At 34.3% G+C, this 20,654-nt stretch overlaps 2 protein-coding genes across 3 annotated transcripts; both read left to right on the top strand.

Moving 5' to 3' along the window:
* The first annotated feature begins 2,461 nt into the window (after nt 1-2,461).
* LOC21389269 (probable LRR receptor-like serine/threonine-protein kinase At5g45780) lies at nt 2,462-13,771 on the top strand. Its single transcript, XM_024168397.1, is given in 23 exon segments — nt 2,462-2,722; nt 3,728-3,820; nt 3,959-4,018; nt 4,112-4,384; nt 4,477-4,551; nt 4,642-4,698; nt 4,975-5,115; nt 5,223-5,273; nt 5,370-5,465; nt 5,629-5,712; nt 6,131-6,232; nt 6,592-6,689; nt 9,076-9,119; nt 9,259-9,391; nt 9,588-9,659; nt 10,891-11,034; nt 11,173-11,244; nt 11,330-11,389; nt 11,810-11,880; nt 12,037-12,183; nt 12,277-12,615; nt 12,830-13,221; nt 13,421-13,771. Coding segments are annotated over 23 exon segments (2,943 nt in total). The 5' UTR covers nt 2,462-2,707; the 3' UTR covers nt 13,745-13,771.
* Nucleotides 13,772-17,695: 3,924 nt separating this feature from the next.
* LOC21389268 lies at nt 17,696-20,398 on the top strand. 2 transcript variants are annotated; one of them, XM_024168395.1, is made up of 4 exons: nt 17,696-18,035; nt 18,180-19,070; nt 19,756-19,801; nt 20,148-20,208. In XM_024168395.1, exons 2-3 carry the CDS (start codon nt 18,442-18,444, stop codon nt 19,781-19,783), a joined length of 657 nt encoding a protein of 218 aa, XP_024024163.1. In that variant the 5' UTR covers nt 17,696-18,035; nt 18,180-18,441; the 3' UTR covers nt 19,784-19,801; nt 20,148-20,208. The 2 variants fall into 2 exon arrangements, with proteins under 2 accessions (XP_024024163.1, XP_010100746.1); XM_010102444.2 differs by lacking the exon at nt 19,756-19,801 and having other exon boundaries at nt 17,703-18,035; nt 20,148-20,398.
* The last annotated feature ends 256 nt before the right edge of the window (nt 20,399-20,654 follow it).

The raw sequence follows: 20,654 nt of genomic DNA, 5'->3' as shown, positions 1-20,654 counted from the left end.
TTCTCTCCCAAAATCTCTCCACCTTCTTCCTTCCTTCTACTTTTCTTTCCTACCAAACATACTCTTAATTCATATAATTATTAGAGTTTTAGTGGAACTAGACAGCACAGATATATGATGGAATCACACTCTAATCTATCTCAACCAAAGAATAAAGACGCAAAATGCACCTACATTCTCTCCAACTAGACCCTATTTGATTTAAAAGCATCTCTAATATAATATTATAATTAATGTGTTAATTGTAAATTTAATATTTGAGTACAAAAAATATTCTCTAATTCAATATTATTTTATTGTGTCAAATTTCTCATATGTTATACTTTGTGGTAAATTTCTCACCAAATATAACATGTGAGAAATTTAACATGTGATTATTATTGATTGAAATATTTATTTTTTTCCGTGTACGTAATCAATGCAACTTTTATATTTTTTGATTATTTTAAAAATTAAAGTTTACTTTTACAACTTTTAAAACTTAATAATTATAGAAAAAAATAGATTTAACATTTCAAATAGTATTATGCATTTGAATAAAAATAAAAATAACATACCATATCATGTTTTTTAATGCTAAATATACAATTGACATTAATATTTACATTGGAGATAGTCTTTGATTATAATTTAGAGCCTATATAATGATTACAAATTATTTAAACAATATGAAATAATAGAACAACTTACTTAAATCAACCTTAGTCGTATAATTTAACTATTTTGTTTATTATAATAAATTCTTTATTATATCAATTTTGATATTTTCACATGTCACGTGATTATGAGATAGTTGAATGAAATTTTTATCTTTGGTAAAATAAGAAAATTGACTTAATATGCATGACATGTAAATTTTTATAAGAAAAAAAAATATAAATAACATTCAAATTTTTACTTGTCATGGGTAAAAAACTCTCATTGAGGTACCTTATTATTTTAAATAATCTCATTTGGATATTCTAACTCGTTGTTTTGAGACATAAATAACATGTATAGCCCTAAAAACATATTAAAAAGGAAAAAAATAACATTTCAAAAAAAATCCTAAACAAATAAATAAAAAGTTAAAACATCGTTCATTTCATCGATTTGAGTTTTCAATTTTAGGTTTTTATAGTTAAAAGCTCTTAGAAATTGTCACATCTAACTTTTTTTTGTTACAGTTAAAAGCTTTCAAAAAATGTCACATCTCAACTCGAATTGAAAAGTCGAATCTGCGAAGCGAACGAGATATCTCAATTGCAGGAGGAGGGCTTCGAAGTGTGTCCAACACTACCTCTTCTCGTCCTGAGCACGGTGGACCTCCAACTCTACGCTTCTCTAATGGCACCTCGCTACCCTAAACATTACATGTTAATGTAATCTTAGTTTGACCTAAATATTCTGCTAGTACCATCTTCATTCTCTTTGCGACTCAATAATTGCCATCTCCTTTTCGTGAGCCCCTCAGTGAGTCTCGCTGCTCTCCTCGCATGATCCCTACAACCTTAGCCACGGATCGAGGTGCTGCCCTCCTTGAGCGACCCTATCAACACCACACTTTAGTCTTGCCTTTGGTGTTGGCTTCTACTTTCTCATACCCAATTTAAATTTTGATTTTTTTCCTCATAATTAAATTCCTTCGATTTTTTTTTGGTTTTTATCAATATTTTTATTTTAATTACCATATATTCGGTATATTTTTTATTTACTCAATTTTGTTTTAAAAAATATACAATATTTTTTAAAGTTTTTAACACAATTATTCTCTGAACTTGTCATAGTTTAACAATTGCATCATTTTTATAAGTTTGGAGAGTTTGATTGCCAACATTAAAAGTTTAAAATATGGCATATTGTAACAAATTTATAAATTGAGGGGGTAACTGTCAAAATTAAAACTTCAGGAGTAAATTGATAAAACCATACAAATTTTAAAAATAAATGTGTAAAATATTTTTTTATTTAAAAAGATAAATAAATTATTTTTTCACGTTTTAATAATTAAGCTGATTAGAGTATTCGTATGATATTTATTTAAATAAATAAGAAATCTTATAGTGAGATTTTTACAATAGTACCGATTCGAGAAATTATTAAACAACCTTAAAAATTATGATGCAAAATCATTAGTGCTTTCACCCACATCCCACAAAAATTATCTCTTTTCGGAGGAAGGAAAAGAAAAAAAAAAAAAAAGAACAGAAATAGTAATAGAAAGAATGCGAGGAAAAGAGAGCGACAAAGGAGCAAATTGGTCCAACCAGATTGACGTCGGCAGAATAGACTCCCCACATTCAAAGGTCATTGTCGTGATTTCCTTCAAACAGTTAGGCCCTTTCTCTAACAGCTAAACAAAAGCAAAAGAAAGTCCGGGCCAAAAAAAAAAAGAAAAAAAAGAAAAAAAAAAAGAGAAAGAGAAAGCGAAAAGAAAGTCCAGGCCAAAAAAATAAAATAAAAATATTAATTAATTAAAAAAAAGAAAAGAAAAAAAAAGAGGAGAGAGAGAAAAGGAGCTGGAATCACATGGGCATGTTATGTTGTTTGTCTCTAGGCTGGGTCCTCTTCTCTCTCCCTCTCTCTCTCTCTCTCCCTCTTCTTCCTCTAACCACCATCTCCATCTCCATCACTCTGGTCATGAGCTTCTTCGCCACCATCTTCATTTTCTCCACCTAATCTTCCCCTAAGATTCCCCCCCTCTCTCTCCTCTCTCGCCGGACCGGACATGGCTGACGACAAGGTACTTTCTTTTTTACTTTTCCTTTTCCTTTTCTTTTCCCGGAAAAACCACATCTTTCCTGGAAAGTTTCGCCCTAGGTTGCCCGGCAAAGAGATTTCAACCCATTCCTTTGTGCTTTGCTCGAATGGATGCGTTGCTAAATTAGGAAATGAGGATCGGAATTGTTTGGTTTGATTTTGGGTCAGAGATTTTTGTTTTTATGTTTGTTTTCTTCGGCGATCTCGTCGCTGAGCTTTTCTCGGAGACTATTTGTTGACATTACTGGGGTTATTCGTCTTGATCTGTGCTCTAACCGGGGTCTTTGTTGAGTTAGCTTCCTTCCTTTCTATCTTTCTTTTTCTCCCGATCTGTGAGTTTGAGCTTCTTTTTGCTCTAGGGTTTGCTTCGCTTTCTTTTTTACGTGTTTGATTTATTTTCTTCTCGAGATTACTTGAGATTGGAATATTCTTATCTTAGCTAATAGTTTTGGATCGCACTGTTAAGTTAAATTACGGGCGATTTTGTGCTTTATGGTTTTCTCTTGACCAACCTTTCTGTGTCTCTGATTAGCTTTATCTTTTGGGTTTTCTTGTGATGCTCTTTAAATCTGGGTAGGATTTGATTAATCAGGTTGATCGTTTTTAAATTTTACCCTTTATTAGTCTATTTGGTTAGTTCATGTTCATCTACTTTAAATATGGAAAATTTCTAGGTTTGTGATTCTTTCTTGGAAATCTATCATTATTTCATTTGCATTTTCTATTCTTCTTTCCTTGGGCTATTTTATTTTCCCTCACATCTCAAGGGATCTCTTTGGACTTACATTTCCAGCTCTTAAGCTTATATATATGATTAAACTATGTCTATTGTAGCTTGTTTAGACCACTCCTTTATTTCCTCTTTTGTCAGCCCCTGTTCACTAGTGAATTGTCATATAATGATGCTAAATATATTTGGATTCTTGTTGAATTTGCTATACTATATCGCAGCCCTTCCCTTATATGATGTTGCTATGTTCTATATCAGGAGATTTCTGCCTCGATTGTGGATGGAAATGATTCAGTCACTGGGCACATCATTTCAACGACAATAGGAGGAAAAAATGGAGAACCCAAACAGGTTCTGCTTCCTGTCAATGAATATTGCGATGAAAATAGAATATGTTAGTTGATTTGTTTTGGATCTAGATGGTTTGATAGCCGTCTAGCTTTAGTTTCCTTCCCCTGGGAAGTTGATATTTTTGATGTCTTCTTGTAGACCATTAGTTACATGGCAGAACGAGTTGTGGGGACTGGGTCATTTGGCATTGTTTTCCAGGTTTGGCGTCGAAAAGATCTTTTCATTTAGCTGTCTTATTACCAATTTATCAACTGTATCTCATCTTAGTAAATCGTATGTTTGCTCTCTTAGGCAAAGTGCTTGGAAACTGGCGAAACTGTGGCCATCAAGAAAGTATTGCAAGACAGGAGATACAAGAATCGGGAACTGCAGTTGATGCGTGTTATGGATCACCCGAATGTTATTTCGTTGAAGCATTGTTTCTTTTCCACTACAAGTAAAAATGAACTTTTTCTTAACTTGGTTATGGAATATGTCCCGGAGACCATGTATCGGGTTGTGAAGCATTATAGTAATGCAAATCAGAGAATGCCACTTATTTATGTCAAACTTTACATGTACCAGGTACAGATGATGTCCACTACATTTGTTTTTTTTTTTTCAACTTGTGCTTGATATCTTTCCTGACGTGAATTTGGGCATGGCATGCCTTCCAGATATTTAGGGGGTTGGCTTATATACACACTGTTCCTGGAGTTTGCCATAGAGATTTGAAGCCTCAAAATATTTTGGTATATGCTCTTCACTGATTGTAAACTCAGATAAAAATTGTTGGCTATAGTCATCTCTAATTTTTTGAAAACATTATCTTCTGTGTGCAGGTCGATCCTCTTACACACCAAGTTAAACTGTGTGATTTTGGAAGTGCAAAAATGCTGGTATGTTGACCTGCTAATCTCAGTTCTGTAATAGGCTTATGCCACTTCCTAACAAGTACCTCCACCATATCTTTGATGCTGCTGGATATGATGCTTTTGCAGAGGACCTAGTTATTATGCATAAGATAATTCTGAAACATCCATTGTATGATGATCTTAATTTGTACCTACTCCCCGTCATACCACATGGTGCTAGTGTTATGAATAGTCCTCCAAAATTATTTCCATCTTTCTATATAATTTTCACAAACTCACCATATATATGTTTTTCTGCAGATCAAAGGTGAAGCCAACATATCATACATTTGCTCACGTTTCTATCGGGCTCCCGAGCTTATATTTGGGGCTACCGAATATACAACTTCAATTGATATCTGGTCAGCGGGTTGTGTCCTTGCAGAATTGCTTTTGGGCCAGGTTGGCATATCGATTATAGCATTCTAAGCATCGGTTTTGGTGTTATTAAAAGCAGCCAAGTTCCCTAGTGGCTCGATGTTGTCTTACTCTTTTTTGTATGATTTTAGCCATTGTTTCCCGGAGAAAATGCAGTGGACCAGCTGGTAGAGATTATCAAGGTCAGTTTACTAATGAGTGGCTGAAAGCATTTTAGCTGAAAGCATTTTAATTGTTATCCTTATGGTCATGTGTAACTTCTTTCATTTTGTCCTCAGGTTCTTGGCACGCCAACGCGTGAAGAAATTCGTTGTATGAATCCAAGTTATACAGACTTCAGGTTTCCTCAGATAAAAGCACACCCTTGGCACAAGGCAAGACATCTTTTATTGGGGTCGTACCATGATGGCAATAATTATATTCTTTCTCGTTTCTCCTATAATCACATTGAAATATTGTCCAGGGTCTTACGGCACAAGTACTTTACTCTACCCCCGCCCTAAAAGACTCTAATCCTCTATTACTCCTTCATTTCAGGTTTTTCACAAGCGGATGCCCCCAGAAGCAATTGATCTGGCTTCACGACTGCTGCAGTACTCTCCTAGTCTCCGCTGCACGGCAGTAAGTTAAACCCACTATAATTTAGTGCTTGCAGTTCTAGTTCAGACTTGCTAGAGATAGTTTCTATTTTCTATTTTTATTTATTTAATTTATCATTTTTTTTCCAATCTCAAGGTGTAAAATGTGTGTCCTAACTTTTTTTTTTCCCCTTTTCATTTTGCATATTGCATGTTTGCATGTTCTTTAGCTGCTTAGCAGCTAAAGTATGGATTTGTTAGTTTTTCATTTTCACGTTCAGTACCGATGGATATCTTTAGTCTGCTTAATGCTTGCTATTTTATCAAATTCGTCTTTTAATTCATTTTTTCGTTTTCCTCTTAATGAATAATGAATTGTTAGTTAATTTTTTATGTTCTCATTTTATTGTGTGTTTTTTATATTGCTCCGATTTTTACTTAGTTTTGCTTTGTCATTGCAGCTTGAGGCATGTGCTCATTCTTTCTTTGATGAACTACGCGAGCCAAATGCTCGCTTACCAAATGGTCGCCCACTTCCACCTCTCTTCAACTTTAAACAGGAAGTATGTTGTCTATCTCTATTTACTTTTTAAGTTCTATATGTATGAATCCAGGAGATGCCTTCAGTAACAAGCATAAATGTATCATGCTTATTGAGGATTATCCAAGTGTACATAGAACCGTACATGATATCTTCGTATTTGCATATCAAGTCCAAAGGAGCTGCATTCTTTTAGTCGACTGTTAATTTAGCGATGTAGTCATTCTGGGGGTTGGGTGGTGTAGTTTCTGGGTAATTACTCAAATCATCCGAGTTTTCCTGCATTCGTTGGTTAAAATTTGGGAACTTTTTTCTGATAAGTTCTTCGTCTTTCTGTCATTGATTTTCTATCACTAACCAGACTCATAATTTTTGTTACAGTTGACCGGAGCTTCGCCGGAACTTGTTAATAAGTTAATACCTGAGCATGTGAAACGCCAACTAGGACTAAATTTCTTGCATCTGGCTGTGACGTAAATGTGAAGAAAAGTCATATGAAGTGGATAGTTTCCAGTTGATGTGCGGCAAGAGGGTTGCCATCGTTGTTGTTAAAATCACTATATATTGTGGCCCAACCAGCATCATTTCCTGCTCTACCAGATGAACCCGGAACGAAAGCGGCTGTACGGCTGCATTTTCTTACTAGGTTCATCTCTACGTTCTCTCGCTTATCCCCATTTTCTTACTAGGTTCATCTCTACGTTCTCTCGCTTATCCCCATCTTCACTCCTTTCTCGAAATACCTTTTTGTTTTTTCTGTACATGTTTGATAGTAAAGATAGCCCGAGTTGGAAATGGTAAGAAGGCTGCTAGCAAGAGGAAGAAAACCTAGTCGAAGTGTATGTATACTAGGAAGAGGGCCCCTAATAGTATGGCTGACTAAAGAGGGATGTACTTGGTTGTCTTCAATGTTGTTTCTTATTATTAGTTCTGAGGTGGTTTGTGGTGGCTGACTTGAAATTGCGGACAAAACTTTGTTACTTACTGTTTGTGCAAACTTAAAAAGTAATGCATTGTTCTCTACTTAAATCTTTCTCCATTCCAAGGTATCACCAACTCTGCTCTTTTGATAGTATTTTATTTTTTTAATTTTAATTTTTTTTTTGAAAAAGCTTTCTTGATAGTTGATAGACTTAAAATTGTTCTTTTGTATTTCTAAATTCCTTCCTTTAAATGTGCTACGGCAACTATCTTTTGGGTTCTACCAAAAAAAAAAAAAAAAAATTAGAATCCTTCTTAGCTGTTAGGTATTGAAATAATTTGCAGTCAAACCAGAAAGGGGAAAGTAGATTTTAAGAGACGTTTGGAGATGCTCAAATGGGTGCAATGTTATTGACTAGAGGAGCTTCTAGGAGAAATATCCTGATGTGTCTCTCTCCTAACTAGAATTTAGCACCAAGTACATTCAATTTCTTCTTATCCTGTGATGTATTTTTTGCCTGTAATTGGGAGCCATCCAATGTCATCTCTTAAAACTCATGTTTTACAAATTTCATTTGATTTTTTTTTTTTTTTTTTTTTTTTTTTTTAAAAAATTAAATTAAAGGAAAAAAAAACATTAAGAGAAAACATATTGAAGCCAGATAATATTTCCAAAAAAAAAAAAAAAAAGAATAAGAACACCCACCCTTGTTATCTTGTTAATATCCTAAGTGGAAGTGTGAAAGGAAAAAAAAAGGTCGTTTTGGGAAGAAGTGTAGATGTCGTTTGACCTCCGGAAAGCCCATATACCAGTAGCAATAAATTGGCCCCACAAGCGAGCTTTCCGAGACGTAGACTATAAATTTTCTACTCCTCTACTCCAGTAATACCATAACTAACTTGCACCCTCGTATTCTGACTAGCCTTTGAACGCACGAGTATTGGTACGTCGTAAATACCGCTAGAGGGGTCAAACTTGATAAGGTTAACGGCTGAAGAGTGTTTGAGTATTAGAATCCTACTCCCGACCACACGTAATCTATAACCATTTAACTCAGGACCACAATCTGTGTACTTCTCAGATCTCGAGATGTTTTCCTGGATTTAAGATCATCAACCAAGTTTTCTACTTTTTTTTTTTTTTTTTCCGTCAATTATTTTGGATTCTCGAGACAACAAAAAAAAGGAGCAAAAAGCCAATAGCCATGAATCCCCATGATATATATCAGAAAAGAAAATAAAAAAAGAGAATAACCAGGAGGGGGTTCAGTCAAATCCCCCACTCCACAGAAGAAGCACTAAAACATTGAGAATGAAGGCCGGTTGGATTGGTTTTAAAAAAAAAAAGTTGTTTTTAATTATTTAGTTTTAAAAAATAAGTTGTTTTTAATTTATTTAGTTCAAAAATTACTTTTAAATATGTTTAGATGGTTAATTTTAAAGTGTTTTTTAAGTATTTTTAAAATAAATTATTTTCTTAGTGTTTATAAAAAACATTTTTATTTTTATTTTTAATCTTTTATTTGTAAAAAATAAATTAAATATTCTATTTATATCTTTTTATTATATTACTTTTTATAATAATAAGTGTTTTTAATTTTTTTTACTTAAGTAAATTTAAAAATTCTTTTTAAATATAAAATATTTTTTCAAACATGATAGAAACACTAATTAAAAAACTCTAACTTATATTTATCTTTTTTTACTATTTAAAAGTAATATTCGAAACGGGCCTTGCATTAAATTAAATTAAATTAAAAGATCCCTACTCTCAAAAAGCTTCCCTTTGTCCGGTTGCTTTGCTCTGTTTTGCCCTTTTCTTCTCTTGCTCGCTTCACTTTGCCTGTCCATTTTTCCACAAATGATAATGATGACGAAACACATAAAGGTTTCCTTTTGGCTTTTCTTCTTCTTCTTTCACTGCTTCTTTGCGGCCTCCGTTAGTGCCGCTGACAGCCTTCTCTCTCCAAAGGGTGTCAACTATGAAGGTTTTAGCTTAGTCCTCTGAAAAACCCAAAACCCATATCTTACTTTTTCCGCTTTTTTCTTTTTATATACATTTTTCAAAATTTTCTGTTATTTTATCTTAACTTTTTTTGTTTTGTTTTTTGGTTTGGAATAATGCAGTGGCTGCATTGATGTCGTTGAAGAGTAAAATGAAAGATGAACTGCAAGTGATGGGTGGTTGGGATATAAACTCCGTTGATCCATGTACTTGGAACATGGTCGCTTGCTCTCTTGAGGGCTTTGTTATTTCCCTGTAAGTGTTGAGAGTTATTCTTCTCATTGGGATTCAAACGGTGAGACTAATAGGCTTTTTGACAAATGGGTGTTATTGAAAACCAAAGTCAATTGCTTTTCCCACTTTGTTCTATAATCGGTTTATATTTGATGGCATGCCCAGGTATCTGATTTTTTTTATTATTGTTATTAATATCTTATATAACCATTGCTAGTGAAATGACGAGCGTGGGCTTATCGGGAACTCTTTCTCCAAGCATTGGCAATCTAACTCATCTCAGGACAATGTAAGTCTCTATCTTGTACTCTTGAACCTTTGGTTTTCTTTGTTTAGCTTTCGAGGTATTGATTCTTTGTTTATAAAATTTGGACCACTCATGTTTAAGTGACTTTATATGGCTAGCTTATCATTTTAAATGTCAATTGACTAAGCAAGGCGCTTAAGAAATGATTCGAGGCAGGGGAATTCAATGACAATGAGCCTATTTGTATATTGGGAGTGAAATGAAATATGCCAATGGTGCTTTGAAGTATGTTAAGAATGTTGAGTTGTGTAGAGCTTAATAATACCAATTCGTTTTTCTCACCGACCATAGTTTGACCTAATTTAGGAATTATAGGCATTTTGAATGTATATCAATCTGCTCCAATTCTCGCGATGTATTAAGGATTTTGAGGGCAGTCGTTTTCTGTAGAGAAAAACAAAGAGGCTCGGAAACATTTCAAGAGTGGTTTGTACTCTGTATTTCTTCCTTTCATTATAGTGAAATTCGGCAACAACAAGTGGACGTACTTCTCACATTGAGACCACTATAAGTCTTGTGGGTGCTCTGTTTATTTTTGTTCTTCTTCTCGTTATTCTGGTTGCTCTAGATCTAGAATAGTAGGAATTAGGACATTTAATTGCTAATGCCTAGTTTCTTTTGGTCCATAGCAAACATAGGAGCATGTTTTGGATACATAGCGAAGTGACGAAAGTAAAAGAATTGAATGTTTTCATGTGATTTATCTTTGGATTAATTCTATAAATGCCCTTGAACTTTGTGCCTTGTTTCAACATGCCCTAGAATTTTGACAAGGGTTCATTTCGCCCCCTAAAGTATGAAAAATGGTTCAAAACACCCCCTGAACTAATGTTATCTCATAAATGCTTCATGAATTATTGATTTTATGTAAACTTGCCGCCCGATCTTTTAAAAAATCAGGGGGTGAGTTGAAACAAAAGTAATAATTCATGGGGCAAGTTGACTTAAAATCAATAGTTCAGGGGCATTCATAGAAATATAAGTATCACATCTTCATTTTGATAGTTTTATAAATGCAGGGGGTATTTTGAACCCTTTTTCAAAATTCGGGGGCATATTGAAACATAGTACAAAGTTCAGGGGGCATTCATGAAATTAATACTTTATCGTTTATTCTTCATCTGCATTATTTGAAAAATAAGCGAATAAAACTAATAATGGTGCAAGACGTTTTCAAATTCACAAATAGATGCAAAATTTTCAATTACTGCAGGCTGTTGCAGAACAATCAGATAACTGGTCCTATCCCATCAGAGATTGGAAAACTTTCAGAGCTTCATACTCTTGACCTCTCCGGCAACCAGTTTGATGGAGAAATCCCCAGTTCTTTGGGATTACTGACACATCTAAGTTACTTGTGAGCATGGCTTTAAATACATTCAGTACTCTCATTCCAAAATGGTCCAAATAAATTGTTTTCTTTAGTAATTGATTTTCATATTGTCTTTCATTCTAACCAATGATGTGTTGGACATTTCAATGCCAAGTTTTTCAGGCGGCTTAGCAGAAACAAGTTGAGCGGACCAATTCCTAAACTTGTTGCGAGTCTCACAAGCCTATCATTTTTGTACGTGTTCTATCAAATTTTGACTTTATATTATTCTTTTTGAATAGTTTAGTGCAAGTCTAATTTTGATATCCACACCACATAGGGATTTATCGTTCAATAATCTGAGTGGACCAACTCCTAAAATACTTGCTCAAGCCTACAGGTAAGATCTATAAAAACGTTGAAAGAGATTCTGTTTCATAACCTAACAAAAGTGTCTTGTCTATTGTCATCAGTGTTTTTTTTTTTTTTTTTTCCTTTTTTTGTCAACGTTAATTCAATATTTGATGGTCAAATTCTGATATTCTGTAGAACAAATAAATAAAACAAAACTCTTATTATTGAAAAAGACTAGTACTTGCAAGTAATGCAGATTATTATAAAATGTAGGCATATGAAACTTTAGCAGAAAAAAAAATGTAGATAGTTGATGCCCTTCTCTGATGTGGTGCAGTCTTTATATTCATCGTAATATACTCACATAGATGCTTCAAGTAGATTTACCAAGTCCTAATATTCCTATACATAATGTATTCTATATTTACTCATGTATCTGTTGGACGGTTTAAATATTTCATTGCAGTATAACAGGGAACAGCTTCCTCTGCAGTCCGTCAGGTCAAATTTGTATGGGCGTTTCAAAACCCGTCAATGGTAATACAGATACATCTTCTCAGATCTGTTTGCTATTTTTTGCTGCGTCAATGCAGTTAAACATGTTTGCTTTCGGTTTTTATCAATATTTATCTGAGATTTTTTTTCCTTTTTGGGAAATTGTTGATAATGCATCCATGATGATTTAAATTGCAGATACAAGTTCACCACCAATAGCTGGTGGCCACCGCCGATGGGTGCTTTCTGTTACCATCGGCATTAGTTGCACATTTGTAATTTCTGTGATGCTGATTGTTTGTTGGGTGCATTGGTACAGATCTCGTCTTCTCTTTATGTCTTATGGTACTTCCCAACTATGCTTGTACATTTTTTTTTTAAACCAATTGAATACATGATGATAAAGATTTGGAAAAAATGGTAACCGTCCAATTTCAGTGCAGCAAGATTACGAATTTGACATCGGTCATTTGAAGAGATTCTCGTTCCGGGATCTGCAAGTTGCTACTAGCAAATTTAGTCGCAAAAACATCTTAGGGCAAGGTGGATATGGAGTTGTTTATAAAGGATATCTTCCAAATGGGTCGGTGGTGGCGGTTAAGAGGCTGAAAGATCCAAACTACAATGGAGAAGTGCAGTTTCAGACCGAAGTTGAGATGATTGGCTTGGCTTTGCATCGAAACCTCTTACGTCTATATGGATTTTGTCTGACACCTGATGAGAGGTTGCTTGTTTATCCTTATATGGCAAACGGCAGTGTTGCTGATCGCCTAAGGGGTTTGTTTCGCTTACAACTTTTTTGTTCTTGAATCTTTTGTTGTTTATGAGATGGTTGACTTTGTTTGTTTTGCATAATTAGCATGTTTTCCCTTGAAGTTATATGCATTGTGTGTAGTAATTTTGCTCCCCTAAAATTTTAAACCAGATTTCAAGTACTGCACTCTTTTCCATCTGTGCTAGTAGTGCCTTATGAGCTTAATTTCATTGACAGACACTTGTCGTGAAAGACCATCCCTGGACTGGAGCAGAAGGCTGCAAATTGCCCTTGGGACGGCTCGCGGGCTACTTTACTTGCATGAACAGTGCAACCCCAAAATTATTCACAGGGATGTGAAAGCAGCAAACATTTTGCTTGATGAAAGTTTTGAAGCCATAGTTGGGGATTTCGGACTTGCAAAGCTGTTAGATAGGAGAGATTCTCATGTCACTACCGCAGTGCGGGGTACAGTAGGACACATTGCCCCGGAATATCTTTCAACAGGACAGTCATCAGAAAAAACTGACGTTTTTGGATTTGGCATACTACTTTTGGAACTCATAACTGGACAAAAGGCATTAGATGCTGGAAATGGTCAAGTTCAGAAGGGAATGATTCTAGAATGGGTAAGTTTGTTTAGTTTACCAGAGCTGAACTTAATTTCATGTATATGCTTGTACCTATGTGGCTTTAATGAAATGATTGATAGAATGTACATGTTGATCTAATAACAATGTCACAACTACTGTTTATCTTGTATTAAAACCATATTCCCCAATGTTTGCATAAACTAAATGTCCCAAATAAGATGGTTCATTTATACAGGTAAGAACCTTGTATAGTGAGAAGAGGCTGGAAGTGTTAGTAGACAGAGATCTCAAAGGATGTTTTGATCCAGACGAGCTCGAAAAATCAGTGGAGTTGGCTCAACAATGCACTCAGTCAAACCCCAACCTCCGTCCGAAGATGTCGGAGGCCTTGAAGGTTTTGGAAGGTCTTGTTGGACGGTTGGCTCCAGCAGAGGAATCACACAGTGGAGCAAACCCTGTTGAGGCTAGGGCTTGCAATAGTTTCTCCAAGAATTTCAGTGACGTTCACGAAGAATCTTCCTTTATCATTGAAGCCATGGAGCTTTCTGGGCCTCGGTAACAACTATAGTTTCCAATTTCAAATTAACTTCAACTGTAAATGAATTTTGAGTACATAATTAGTGTGCAACTGTATCCTTTAGTTGTGGTTGGTGATTTGAATGCTTGTCCTGTTGGCGACATAACAAAAGCTTACTTTGCTTGTGTTTCCAGCTTCTTATTTGGTTTCTCCAAGTCTTTCAGCATAGAAAAGCTAACTTGACTTGAATGCTAGTTGATAGTTCTTTGTGTGAATAACTAGTCATTTATTTTTTAACTTCTTTTTCGTCTTTAAATTATGCCCTTTTCCTTCTCTCTTTTCCTGATGTAAACCAAGGGTGAAAATATCTCTATACCGAAATTTTTTGAAAGAACGAAATATCCAAAAATCAATGACTTGTGTTAACATTGATGGCGATTCTTGCTGCAATTTCTCAATGATATTTAATGTATGCATTGTGTGGCATAGCGCCATTTCCTTCCACAGGCTGACGACTTTTGTACGTATCTTTTGAAACATATTTGTCTAATTAAATCAAAAAATCAATTCTTAAACTCCAAGCAATCTACAAAATTGACCAGCTTAGCAAGAGTTAAACAATATGTTAAATCACTGTTTACATGTGGAGGAGAAACTTCATAATGCAGCTTTCTTAAGGAACTGAAACTTCGCATATAAACAGGTGACTTCATTGATGGCTAAATGGATGACACATTCAACTGAAATCATGTGCCTCGGGGAAGGCCAATCAATGTCTGTTTGTGACCCTAAAGAATGAAGAATTGAAATACCCTTTTACCAAACTCAAAGGCCAATGCACAAGTATTGGTTAGCAGTTGGAACTCAAGCATACAACTTATATATATATATATATAAAAGAAACTTAAGCATACAACTTGCAAAACTTAAGCATTCAACTTGCAATGCCGGCCTTTTGATTTTCGTCCTCTTTAGACCCTAGTCTTTGCCCTTAATTATAGTTGGCGATGTGTACACTTTCACAACATTTATTCAAGTAGGACAAACCTTCACTAATTCCTAACCCCACTTAAGACGTCTCCTACAAAATACATAAATAAATAAAGAGTAAGGCAAGGGAAAGTAATGTCATGCCCATATTTATTCTTCTTTTCTATATTCCCTCAATGAGAAAAATCCTTAACTTTTCTCGGTTTGGGTAGGATTGGCATAATTCAATAATGGACTCAAAGCATAACAACTTCAGAAGGAATGAATCAATGCATATAGAAATGAGGAAACCAACATGGAATATGTTCTTTCATTTTATAATTTATATGCATACTATATCTTTATAGTTAAATGTTATAATTTATATGCATACTATATCTTTATAGTTAAATGTAAAAAAAAAATCATGTTAGTATTTTATCAAACGTGGTTGATTTAATAATTTGTAGTCATAAAAGGATACCAAAGAGAAAAGTAAAATTCTCATGATGTTGTGAACACATAACATGACAGGTCATTTAAGAAGTCACAATCAGAATATACAAAAAAAAAAAAAAAAAAAAAAAAAAAAAAAAAAAAGAAAAGTAGAGTTGGTGTTTTCCCATTAAAAGAAAAGGTCAATGGCTTTTCCAGTTGGATAATCGAAAGCCAAACATTCAACATATAATATGACGTGGAATATACAGTTTTCAAATATTCCTTCTTTTCACTGGATTCTTTTATTTGTTTGCAGTCATTCCTTATAATCATACCAATTTCCTTTTGTGGGAAGTATACCACAAATCATGTGATTGATGTATAGCTATTACCAATTAAGGGGGGGAAAAAAAAACAGTATTTATCTATCAAGATACATAGTCAATAACTATTTTCTTTGCTGAAAATAGATTTTAAAATATGATGCTCAGTTTCACACCCTAAGCATCTTATCCCATCCCATTAGAAGCTTTCTTAGCATAAAATTCACTCAAAGGCATGCAATCTGAATCTCAATATAATAAGATCGAAATATTATTTAGAGAGAGAGAGAGAGAGAGAGAGATGGAAGGGTTCCTGGTAATTTCCTAGATTCCAAACTTTTTTCGGAGGAAGTATTCAAGACAGAAGACTTTTTACATAATGGACTGTTTTTCTCTCATTTTTGCTAGTAATGCGCGTTGTCATATATAGTACATCTTATCAAAACTCAACTGGAATGATATATATCATGAAAAGTTTTATCATGAATATTATGGTAGTAGAACTTTCAATCTCAAAAAAGTAAACGAGCAATAAACACATCTTTAAAAATAAAAATAAAAATTTATTAAGCAAAAGTGTTACCGTCAGAAAAAAGAAAAGAAAAAAAGAGAAGTGTTAAAGTTATTATTATTATTATATTTTTTAGAGGATTAGAAGTGTCAACTACCCTAAAAAGGGTAATGCGAGTTCTATAGAAATAAAATTACCATGCCATTTAAATGATAACACTTTTATATTTATATCACCCAGTAGCGAAAAATTTAATATCTATGTCATTCAATCCAATTGGAAAATCTAATATATTGAAGTTCAATAACATAAATATAAAGTTTTTAATTTGAATGACATACTATGCAATTTTCTAAACCGAGTGATAAGTATATCATTTTCCAAATAAAAAGGGAATATAAATTGTGAAAAATTTCATCATTTTGTCTTGTTTTAATTATATACAACAAGTACATTCATAATTTTATAATGTGTTGTGAAAGTGGACACTTTTTTTTTGTTTTTTATGGCGAGAGTATCTGACAAATGCAGAAAACGGTTATTTGAGACCCTTCGTTTAGAAAATGCCCATTGTTTATCTTTCTTGTCCTGCCCTCCTAAACAGATTTGATTATTTTATTTCAATTTTTTATTGTTACATTTTCTTATTTTTTACGTTAAGATAGGTATTACCCATAATAAGGACAAAAGTTGGAGTGTTGGGAGGGGATTAATTATCACAAATTGAAATTATATAATATAATTGAGAAAGTGACATGGCCAAGGATTATTATTTTGGTTTGACCAAAACACAGGACAGGAGACAGGCGATCTTATTTTGCTGTAAACAGCCCCAAAACGCAACGATATTTACATTGGTCTCTATTATTTCCATCTGTCACGGCACAAACACATTTGTCTGTCACACTGACAATATTATCGACACAGACAATGACCTTGCCAACAAGTTCTCCCATTCAAATTGTTACCCACAAGTTTTCCCAAATGGAGTATTATTTATTTCATTAAATAAATACGGTTTGGATAAAGCTCAGGTTTTGACTATTGGGTACAATTTTTTTTACCGAAACAAATCAGAATCATTATTAATTAAATTAAATCACAATTTTCTTTTGCTAAAAAAAATAAATATCTAGTGTCATCCCGTTTCTCATCACTATCGTGTATGAAAATGAATCTCGAAGCCACCATTATAACAAAAATGACCTAATCTAATTTAAGAAATAAATCAATTGTCACTATGAGTCTGACGGAGCACGATTAATTGATTAGATACGACTTCTAATTAGGACTATTGATCATAGAATCTTAGCATATTTTGAGAGGAAAAGAAGGGAAAACATTCTACTACTGCATCATCCAATTGAGAGTAAAAATATGTATTAAAAACTGTGTTTTAAGATATTTCCTTAATACCCATCAAATAATTATTCTTATTTGTTTACTCACTCTATTGAAAAAAAAAAAAAAAAGGAAAAAAAAAAAAAAAAAAAAACAAATAACAACGAAAAACTACTACTGCATCATCCAATTGAGAGTAAAAATATGTATTAAAAACTGTGTTTTAAGATATTTCCTTAATACCCATCAAATAATTATTCTTATTTGTTTACTCACTCTATTGAAAAAAAAAAAAAAAAAGGAAAAGAAAAGAAAAGAAAAACCAACTAGCAACGAAAATGGTCATGGATTACGTGTGAAAATTCTCTGCACCTGCATTGAAGTCATCATCAGCAAATGGGGAGGCACAATACAATATGTTAAACAAACAAACAAACAATCCAAAGTTAAAACTCCTATATAAATCTTCATTGACTTAGCTATTAATCTCTTGTAAGTTTTAGCGCTTAACTTGGTTCGTAAAATCTCATTTTCCCGTTCCTTTCTTCACCTAACACCTCCCAGTTTCTTTAGTACGTGTTAAAGATACATTTAATCTCTCAACCCCTTTTTTTTGCGGAAAATGAAATCAAACACTTGGTGAAGTTGGATATGGAGAAAACCCCAGATCCGAAGCTCGTCGGAGCTCAATTTCTGGGTTTGCAAAATCCCGGTTTTGCCTTCTAATCGAGAGCTATTTTCACTGGAAAAGGTTCGGGTCTCTCTCTCCCTCTCTCTCTCTCTCTTATTTATTATTTGTTCTTTTATTTTTCTAGTTTTAGCTGTTGGATTTCCTTTTATGTCACCCCAGATTATCGGAATGAATTCAATTTATTTTTGTGTGATGATATTGTAGATTGTGGATTAGAGATACAAACACACGTGGGTCAATCAGTGATTTGGTTAAGTTACAACCATTTATCTTATTGATTGACTTGCCTAAAGGGGAAATAAAAATGTTGGTTTTTCGATTGGGTTCATTTGTATGCATATTCGACTCTTGGTTAGCAGTTTTTAGTTTGGAGTTTGGGAATTGATTAAAATTAGGTGTGTATTCTTTTGGGGTTTTGTGCAATTGGGAATTCTTTTGGTGGTGAAGAAGACTCTTTAGAAGAGTTATGGATGAGGAGGAACATGATCCGCAGAGTAGTAATGAGGTTTTGAGTCGAGATGACCGAAGGGCGAAGGAGAATTCGAGTGATTTTGTTGATGGATCGGCCGTTGAGACCATCACTGCGGTTAAAAAGGAGGAGAGAGCGTGTCATAGCGAAGAAAACAAAGATTTGGAGCTAAGGGGTTGTGAATTGGGGTCAACTAATGGAGTTGAACAAGGAACTATTGCAAATCCAACCAATTCGGGTGTTCGGGTGGTTGTTGAGGCTTCAGTTGTGATCAGTCCCTCTGAGGCTCCACTTGTGAGTGGAGATAACAGGGTGTTGAATGCAAAGGTTGATGAGTTGGGGTTGAGTATAATGTCTGTGGAAGAGTCGAAGAGTAAGATGTCTGAATCTGAGAAGCAATCGTGCGTGATCGATATAAGCTGCGGAAGTGCCAAAAGTTGTGGTGATAAATGGGATGGTGAAAGGATTTGCAGGATTTGCCATTTGAGTTCTGATCAATCACCGGATAGAAGAACCACGACAACTTCTGTTGCGGATTTAATTCATCTTGGTTGCGGGTGTAAAGATGACCTGAGCATCGCACATTATCAGTGTGCAGAAGCTTGGTTTAAGGTGAAGGGCAACAGGTAAGATTTCATTTTGTTTTTGAAATGACATCCAATTTTATGGCTCAAGAATCCCTGGAAATATGAACTTTTGGGAACTTTTTATTTGTGGTGCACATACACAGACACTTTTAGTTAATATTGCTTGTAAAGAAAAATGTAGTATGAAGATCAAATTGCATTTGTAGCTGACTTACTTTTGTATTTTCTAAACTTAATCTTGATTTGACAATTACATATATGGATTTTTCCTGGTTTTAGACCGTCCTTAGGGGTGCTAAAACTTGCAAAAACAAAAGCTCTTGCTTCCGAGGCACATTTTTTGTTGTAGTTTTTCCTTCTGTTCTGCTTTAGCAGTTTTCTTTTTTTTCGATGAAAAGAATAGAGGAATGAATAGTAGTAATAACTTTCAATGTCCAGAAAAAGAAAAGTGAGCAGTAAGTTTTATTTCAACTCTTCAAATTCCAAGTATATGTAATAAACAAATTAACATATCATGTTGACAAATTAGAGGCTGTGATACACATGTAGGCTCCCAAACTTGTGTCAGTATGCATGTTTATGTTTCTATTTTTGTTTATGAAAATATTGACATGATTTTGCTGTATTTTAGTAGAGATAAAGGCTTGATTTATTTTTTTACAACTTGCATGATGGTTGGAGTTTTTTAAACACAAAAACTGATGAATGGCTTAATGTTACCCAGACTTCTTTCTTCTCTGGCGGAGCGCTGAGAAAATCACAGGTAGCAGGTGACTACAATTCTCCTGCTGCTGAGTGCTGACTTGGCCCTTTGCTGATTCAGGAGCTTCTTCTGGTTTTGGATTGCATATATAACAAAATCAAAAGAAGCAGACTGGATTTCTGTTTTCCTTTTCTTTTCAAGTGGGGGGGAACTTTTGTTAAATGGGATGTGATTAACTTTTACTGGTACTCAATCTTGCAAGTAGATGGACTTTTTTGTAGTTCTGTGGTTAAATCATGAATCCGATTTGTTTTTGGGCTAACCCATTTTCCCCGACATATCTCAAAATTATTGAACAGAGAATACTCTCTTGGGAATTTCACATGGATTTCTTTCTTATTCTGTTGCTGCAGAATGTGCGAAATTTGTGGCGAGACTGCAAAAAACATTACTGGTGTTGGGGATATCAGATTTATGGAGGAGTGGAATGAAAGATTTACTCGCAGCGGTAGTATGTCATCTGAGAGGAGTGGAGGATGCTGGCGCGGACAGCCCTTTTGTAACTTCTTGATGGCATGCCTTGTGGTAGCTTTTGTACTCCCCTGGTTCTTTCGTGTAAATATGTTCTAGTAATGGGAGTGAATAAGCATGAAGGTTCTTTCCATCATTATCTTCCAAAGCCAAACCCTTGTTTACAGAAGGTCTATCACATCGATTCTCACATACTTCTTCATTACAACACATAATCATACTGCAGTAAGGATTTTGTGGTTTACCATGCTGTCATACACGTACTCTCCGAGTTTCAGTTCGGGACCAAAAGGTTTGAGGCTTAGAATATTTAGAGGATTGATACAAGTGTCACAGGTAATGTTCTGAGATATTATTTCATGGTTTACGCTTAGAGGATTGAAAGAATT

Source organism: Morus notabilis, unplaced genomic scaffold (assembly GCF_000414095.1).
Source record: "Morus notabilis unplaced genomic scaffold, ASM41409v2 Scaffold973, whole genome shotgun sequence".
NCBI lineage: Eukaryota > Viridiplantae > Streptophyta > Magnoliopsida > Rosales > Moraceae > Morus > Morus notabilis.
The sequence above is the reverse complement of the archived record's forward strand: the minus strand, read 5'-3'. Positions and strand labels throughout refer to the sequence as shown.

Coding starts and splice junctions, on each gene's coding strand:
- LOC21389268 (XM_010102444.2), top strand. CDS start 18,442: ATGGATGAGGAGGAACATGATCCGCAGAGTAGTAATGAGGTTTTGAGT. Junction 19,071..20,147: donor TTTAAGGTGAAGGGCAACAG/GTAAGATTTCAT, acceptor CTGTTGCTGCAG/AATGTGCGAAATTTGTGGCG.